At 46.6% G+C, this 8,112-nt stretch overlaps 1 protein-coding gene across 1 annotated transcript; it reads left to right on the plus strand.

Annotated features, from left to right (window-relative positions):
- The first annotated feature begins 4,175 nt into the window (after positions 1–4,175).
- LOC138871163 (uncharacterized) lies at positions 4,176–4,829 on the plus strand. Its single transcript, XM_070149030.1, has one exon. The coding sequence runs from the start codon at positions 4,176–4,178 to the stop codon at positions 4,827–4,829; it is 654 nt and encodes a 217-aa protein (XP_070005131.1).
- The last annotated feature ends 3,283 nt before the right edge of the window (positions 4,830–8,112 follow it).

Genomic DNA, 8,112 nt, shown 5'->3' on the forward strand with positions numbered 1-8,112 from the left:
AATTTGAGGCAGAATAAAAATTGAAAGAAAATCATGTGTTTTGAGGCTTGATTCTATGTATATGATGTTATTTTGAAGATTTGATCGCACAAATGAGACCGTAAGATGTTTTTAAGATCATATGTATGTTTGGTTTGGAGCCCCGAGGGCTCGGGTGAGTTTTGAGTTGGGCCCGGGAGGTCTTAGACTTAAAAAAAAATGCAGGTTCAGGTGTTGAAGGCCCAGCGCGGCCGTGGCCGTTTCCGTGCGATCCGCGCTGGCAGCCATGCGGCCGCGGTGCTTTTCTGTGTGATCCGCGTGGTGGGGGTTCAGAGGGTTGGTAGCTAGATCGACCAGCGCGACCGCGCACCAAATCAGTGCGGTCCGCGCTAGGTGGGTTCAGAGATCCCACTTCTTCCCTCCCTCGGCGCGGCCGCAGTACATTTCTGCGTGGTCTGCACTGGCAGCCACGCGGTCGCGGTGCATTTCTGCACGGTCAGCACCAACCCCCAGCAAAAATATATAAATTCGAGAATTTCAGTCATTTTTCCATTTTTCAAAAACCCAAAACCTAAGAGGCGATTTTCCAAACAACTTTTCTTCTCCAAAACGATTGGTAAGTGATTTCTAACTTAATTTCATTATTCCTTGACATCTTTTAACATGATTTCAAATTCAAATCAAAGATTTCATGGGGGAAATTGGGTGTTTTGGGTAGAACCTAGGTTTTCTACAAATTGAGAAGTTGGACCTCAATTTGAGGTCTGATTTCAAAACAAATCATATATTTGGATTCGTGGGAGAATGGGTAACCGGGTTTTGGTCCGAACCTCGAGTTTCGACCATGTGGGTCCGGGGGTGTTTTTGACCATTTTGGGAAAAAACCTTGTAAAATTTATTTTCATGCATGGGGAGTGATTCATTTAGTAATTATTAATGTGATTAAGTAACTTATGACTAGATTCGAGTAGATTGGTGGTGGAATCAAGAGGTAAAGCTATACTAGAAGCGTGAGTTGAGTTTGGAGCATTCGAGGTAAGTGTTTGTTCTAACTTTGGCTTGAGGGAATATGATTAGGATGTTATTTGCTACTTGCTAATGTGGAGTATGGTGTATAGGCATGGTGACGGTTATCTATGCACCGAAGTCTAGCATGACTGTAAGTCTTGATTGCTTTTAATTCGAATAACGTGACACAATCTCCTTGTTTATTTGATGAGTTTCATATAATGTGAACGGTTGAGGAAAAAATTTGATTGGTGTACTTTTGAAGCGTTAGCTCGAACATGAATGCGTTAGTTGACGAAGAAGGGATTTAAAAAGAGAATGTGTTGTGATTACTCCCTTGCCGGGATGTGTAGACCGATATACATACTCTCCCTTGTCCGGATATTTTGGGCTGTTAGTTGTACCCTTACCGGGTTAGAGTGATATGTTGTTGATTTCCCCTAATGGGACTCTCCTTACAAAATCAGATGTTTCGAATTATATTATGGGATCGTGTGGCATGCCGTCCATTATATATGATATTATGGGATCGTGTGGCACGTCGTCCACTTATATATGATATTATGAGATCGTGTGGCACGCCGTCCACTTATATATATGATATTATGGGATCGTGTGGCACGCCGTAAACTTATATATGATATTTTGGGATCGTGTGACACGCCGTCCAATATATATATATATATATATATATATATATATATATATATATATATATATATATATATCATGGGAACCAGAGTTTCTTCTGTTTATTTCCGATATTTCATTTTTATCTGTTACTCCCCGATAGCATGTCCCCTCCTAGCTTTACTTTGTATTATCTTGTTATTGTTTTCTTGCACTTGTATATATATATTGGTACAGGTTAATTGTGGTAGGTCCTGCCTAGCCTCGTCACTACTTCGCCGGGGTTAGGCCAAGCACTTACCAGCACATGGGGTCGGTTGTGCTGATGCTACACTCTGTGCATTTTTGTGCACAGATCAGGGAGCAGCTTATGGACCACAGCAGTAGGACTTATGGGAGCGATCTTCAGTTTAGGGACTCTCGAGGTAGCCTAGCTGGCGTTCGCAGGCCGAAGTCCCTTACCATATTTTTCGTTTGTTCACCTTGTATCAGACAAACATGATGTATTTCCTTTCAGACATTGTTTGTAGTATTCTGTAGTAGTCCGTGAGCTAGTGACACCAGACCTTGGGTAGTGATGTGTATTAAACTTCCGCATTTTTGGTTTTCAGTTGCTTTAGATTTAAAGTCTTCCGCTTAAATTTTGTCTCGTTTATTATATTGTTTGAAAGAAAGCAGGAAAGGTGTTTTAAATATTTGGCTTGCCTAGCTCCGATAGTAGACGCCATCACGACACTCGGTTACTTAGGTCTCACAACTCACGGACAGCTCGGTAGAGTCTGAGGGATCTGTACACAGACGTCTGTATTTATCTCGCAGAGGCTACTGAGTTAGGAAAACTTCACCTTGTTCATTCTTGTCGTGCGATTCTATTTCTCAAGCACTAATTGTCTTTCCACTCTCTTCTTTCGCAGATGGCGAGGACACGTGCTTCCTCTTCTACCGCACAGCAGCCCGAGCCCCCAGCAGTAGCTTCTATCAGGGGCAGGGGGCGAGGCCGAGGCCGTGCCAGAGGTTGAGGCCGGGGAAGAGCTCATCCCCGAGTGGCAGTCCCAGAGGTGGAGCCTCATGTTGACTACGACGAAGGGGTTCCGGCTCCAGTAGCTCCGGTGGGCCCAACTCAGGTCCCATAGGGTTTCATAGCCACTCCAGTGCTTCAGGATGCTTTGGTCCGACTTGTAGGCTTTGTGGAGGGCATTTCTAGAGCAGGTTTGCTTCCCGTAGCTCCAGCCACATCTCAGACCGGGGGAGGAGTTCAGACTCCTGATACTCGTACTCCAGAGCCGGTAGCTCCTCAGGCTTAGGTTCCAGCAGTTCAGCCAGCCGTGGCAGTTCAGCCAGCTGTGGCAGCCCAGCCAGGTATTGCAGCTCAGTCCAACGATGGTGCGGCTATGTCTGCAGATGCTTTGTGGAGGCTTGATCGTTTCACCAAGATCTTCATAACCTCATATAGTGGCACCCCCTCAGAGGATGCTCAAGATTTTATATTCAGCTGTCATGAGGTTCTACGGACTATGGGCATTGTAGAGACCAATGGGGTCGACTTCGCCACTTTTTGCCTGGCAGGATCCGCCAAGACTTGGTGGAGGGATTTCTGTTTAGCCAGGCCAGCAGGGTCGCCATCATTGACCTGGGATCAGCTTTCAGAGTTATTTCTGGGGAAGTTTCTTCCAGTTACTTAGCGAGATGCTCTTCGCAGGCAGTTTGAGCGTCTCCAGCAGGGTCCTATGACGGTCACCCAGTATGAGACCTGGTTCATTGATCTTGCTCTTCATGCCATTGTGATACTCCCCACAGATAGAGAGAGGGTGCAGAGGTTTATTGATGGGTTGGCCCAGCCGATCCGTGTTCAGATGGCCATGAGTGCCGGTAGTGAGATTTCATTTCAGGAGGCGGCAAATGGTGCCCGCCGGATAGAGATGGCACTTCCTCAGGGAGGTGGTCATGGGTATGATAAGAGGCCCCGTCATTCTGGTAGATTCAATGGTACCTCATCTGGAGGTAGGGATTCTTATGGTAGAGGCCATCCTTCGAGGCCCTTTCAGTCAGCTCTCTAGGCTTCTCATGGTACACCAGGTGGTCGTGGTTCTCAGCCGCAGTATTCTGACCACCAGCTCTTCAGTTCACCATCAACACCTATCAGTGCACCACCACTTTGTTATTCTTAGCAGCCTAGGGCTTGTTATACTTGCGGCGATGTGAGTCACATTGCTAGATATTTCCCTCGAGCTTCCAGCAGCTCACAGCAGTAGGGTCCTCGCCCGATGATCCAGGCACCATTTGCCCCACAACCTGCCCAGCCAGCTAGAGGCGGGGGTAGAGGACATAAAGGTGGAGGCAGAGGTCTTAGAGGTGGATCTTAGACTGCTAGAGGTAGGGGTCAGTCAGCAGCAGATCCTTCCAGGGATATCATTCAGGGAGGTGGGGCCCAGCCCCATTGTTATGCCTTGCCAGCCAGGCCAAAGGCTGAGTCATCAGATGCTGTGATTACAGGTACTATTCTGGTCTGTGATAGGGATGCTTCTGTGCTATTTGATCCCGGATCTACGTATTCATATATGTCGTCCTATTTTGCACCCTATTTGGTTATGCCTAGTGAGGCCTTGAGTATTCCTGTATATGTGTCTACGCCAGTGGGGGATTCTATAGTAGTGGACCGGGTTCATCGTTCATGTGTTGTGGTATTCAGGGGTCTTGAGACCCGTGCTGACTTGTTGCTCTTGGATATGGTGGATTTCGACGTCATATTAGGGATGAATTGGTTGTCCCCGTATCATGCGATCTTAGATTGTCATGCCAAGACTGTGACCTTAGCCTTAGTGGATTTGCCCCATTTAGAATGGAGAGGGACTCCTGGTCATTCTTCTCGCAGCGTTATTTCTTATGTGAAGGCTCGACGCATGGTCGAGAAGGGGTGCCTAGCTTATCTGGCTTATGTTCACGACTCCAGCGCTGAGGTTCCATCTATTGATTCTGTTCCTATTGTTCGGGAGGTTCCCGAGGTCTTCCTTTCAAATCTACCGGGCATGCCACCCAACAGGGATATTGATTTTTGGATTGATCTGGCTCCGGGCACTCAGCCCATTTCCATTCCGCCGTATCGTATGGCGCCGCTAGAATTGAAAGAGTTAAAGGGTCAACTTCAGGATTTTCTTGAGAAGGGTTTCATTAGACCAGTGTTTCTCCTTGGGGTGCACCGGTGCTATTTGTAAAGAAAAAGGATGGTTCGATGAGGATGTGCATTGATTACCGGCAATTGAACAAGGTGATGATTAAGAACAAGTACCCACTGCCGAGGATCGACGATTTATTCGACCAACTTCAGGGTGCGAGGGTGTTTTCAAAGATAGATTTGAGATCTGGCTACCACCAGCTGAGGATTAGGGCATCTGATATCCCTAAGACAGCATTTCACACTCGGTATGGGCACTATGAGTTTTTGGTCATGTCATTTGGATTGAATAATGCCCCAGCAACATTCATGGAGTTGATGAACCGAGTGTTCAGACCTTATTTGGACTTGTTCGTGATAGTCTTCATTGACAATATTCTTATATACTCTCGCAGTCAGGAGGAGCATGAGCAGTATTTCAGAGCGGTTCTTCAGACCCTGAAGGATAGTCAGTTGTATGCTAAGTTCTCAAAGTGCGAGTTTTGGTTGAGTTCGGTCACATTCCTGGGTCATGTCGTATCAGTAGCAGCTATTCAGGTAGACCTGAAGAAGATAAATGCAGTCAAGAACTGGCCTCGACCAGCTTCAGCTACGGAGATTCGGAGTTTCCTGGGGTTAGCAGGTTACTACCGTCGGTTCATGGAGGGGTTTTCATCCATTGCAGCCCCTATGACCAGATTGACCCAGAAAGGTGCCCAGTTCAGATGGTCAGACGAGTGTGAGGCGAGCTTTCAGAGGCTCAAGGCAGCTTTGACCACGACACCGGTGTTAGTTTTGCCCACAGGTTTAGGGCCCTATACAATCTATTGTGATGCATCTCGTATTTGACTTAGTGCACTGTTGATGCAGGATGGCAAGGTCATTGCCTATGCTTCGAGGCAGTTGAAGGTTCATAAGAAGAACTATCCAGTGCCTGATTTGGAGTTGGCAACCATTGTTCATGCATTAAAGATTTGGAGGCACTATCTGTATGGTGTGGCGTGTGAGGTGTTCACGGATCATAAGAGTCTTCAGTATTTGTTCAAGCAAAAGGAGTTGAATTTGAGGCAGAGGAGGTGGTTGGAATTGTTGAAAGATTATGACATCACTATCTTATATCACCCGGGAAAGGCCAATATGGTGGCCGATGCCTTGAGTAGGAAGTCAGCCAGTATGGGCAGTCTTGCTTATATTCCGGTCGGTGAGAGACCGCTTTCTTTGGATGTTCAGGCTTTGGCCAATCAGTTTGTGAGGTTGGACATTTCTGAGCCTAGTCGAGTATTAGCTTGCACGGTCGCTCGTTCTTCGTTATTGGAGCGTATCCGTGATCAGCAATTCGATGATCCCCATTTGTGTGTCTTTAGAGACACGGTGCAGCTTGGAGGTGCCAAGAAAGTAACCTTAGATGATGACGGCGTATTGAGATTGTAGGGGCGAGTTTGTGTGCCCAATGTTGATGGGAATCGAGAGTTGATCTTAGCGGAGGCCCACAGTTCTCAGTATTCTATTCAGCCGGGCGCCGCGAAGATGTATCAGGATCTGAGGCAGCACTATTGGTGGCGCAAGATGAAGAAAGACATCGTTTCTCATGTGGCTCGGTGTTTGAATTGTCAGCAGGTTAAGTACGAGCATCAAAGACCTGGTGGTCTATTTTAGAGGATTGCACTTCCCGAGGGGAAGTTGGAGAGGATTACGATGGATTTCGTTACTGGACTTCCGATGACTCGGAAGAAGTTTGATGCAGTTTGGGTCATTGTTGATAGGCTGACCAAGTCAGCGCATTTTGTTCCTGTTGCAGCCACCTATTCGTCCGAAAGGTTAGCCGAGATTTATATCAGGGAGATTGTTCGCCTTCATGGGGTACCGCTATCTATCATTTCAGATCGGGTTACGCAATTTACCTCGCATTTCTGGAGAGCGGTTCAGCGAGATTTGGGCACCCAGGTTGAGTTGAGTACAACATTTCATCCCCAGACGGACGGTCAGTCCGAGAGGACTATTAAGATTCTTGAGGACATGCTCCGAGCCTGTGTCATTGATTTTGGAGGCTCGTGGGACCATTTTTTGCCTTTAGCAGAGTTCGCCTACAACAACAGCTACCAGTCCAGCATTCAGATGGCTCCGTATGAGGCGTTGTATGGTAGGCGATGTCGATCTCCAATTGGATGGTTTGAGCCGGGAGAGGCTCGATTATTGGGTACGGATCTGGTTCAGGAGGCCTTGGACAAGGTCAGGATTATTCAGGATAGACTTCATACAGCTCAGTCTAGACAAAAGAGTTATGCAGACCGCAAGGTCAGAGATGTTGCTTTCATGGTTGGGGAGCGGGTATTGCTCCGTGTATCGCCTATGAAGGGCGTGATGAGATTTGGGAAGAAGGGCAAGCTCAGCCTAGGTTCATCGGTCCATTTGAGATTCTTGATCGTGTGGGAGAGGTGACTTATAGACTTGCCTTGCCACCTAGCTTGTCAGCTGTGCATCCCGTGTTTCATCTATCTATGATCTGGAAGTATCGCGGAAATCCATCGCACGTGTTAGATTTCAGCATTGTCCAATTGGACAAGGATCTGTAATATGAGAAGGAGCCGGTGGCTATTCTAGACCGACAGGTTCGACAGTTGAGGTTGAAGAGTTTTCCTTTGGTGCGTGTTCAGTGGAGAGGTCAGCCTCCTGAGGCATCGACCTGGGGGTCCGAGTCCGATATGCAGGGCCGTTATCCTCATTTATTTCCCGACTCATGTACTTCTTTCTTTTGTCCGTTCGAGGACGAACAGTTGTTTTAGAGGTGGAGAATGTGACGACCCAAAGGTTCATCACAGTAGTTCTTCCTTGTTCCGCGCTTTCGAGGCCTTGAAAACCTCGCTTTTAGTTGCCTTGATTTGCGTGCGCAGTTCGGGAGCATAGCCAGAAAGTTTTTATGTTAGAATATGTGAATTATGTGAAAACTTTGATGGATTTTGATATTAATATACATAATATTGACTTCGGTCAACATTTTGGGTAAACGGACCCGGACTTGTGATTCGACGGTCCCGGAGGGTCCGTAGAAAAATATGGGACTAGGGCGTGTGCCCGGAATTAAATTCCGAGGTCCCAAGCCCGAGAAATGAATTTTTGTGTGAAATTGTTTAATGAAATTAATTAAGGAAAATGAAGAAGGAAATTGATCAGAAAACTGTGGTATCGGGCTCATATTTTGGTTCCGACGCCCGGTACGAGTCTTAAATATGTTTTAAGCACTATCTGTAAAGTTTGGCTAAAAACGGACGTCATATGACGTGTTTCAGACTTAAAATGGGGAATTTGAGTTTTATGAAAGTTGAAAGAAAATCATGTGTTTTGAG

This window comes from Nicotiana sylvestris, chromosome 6, assembly GCF_000393655.2.
Source record: "Nicotiana sylvestris chromosome 6, ASM39365v2, whole genome shotgun sequence".
NCBI classification, from domain to species: Eukaryota; Viridiplantae; Streptophyta; class Magnoliopsida; order Solanales; family Solanaceae; genus Nicotiana; species Nicotiana sylvestris.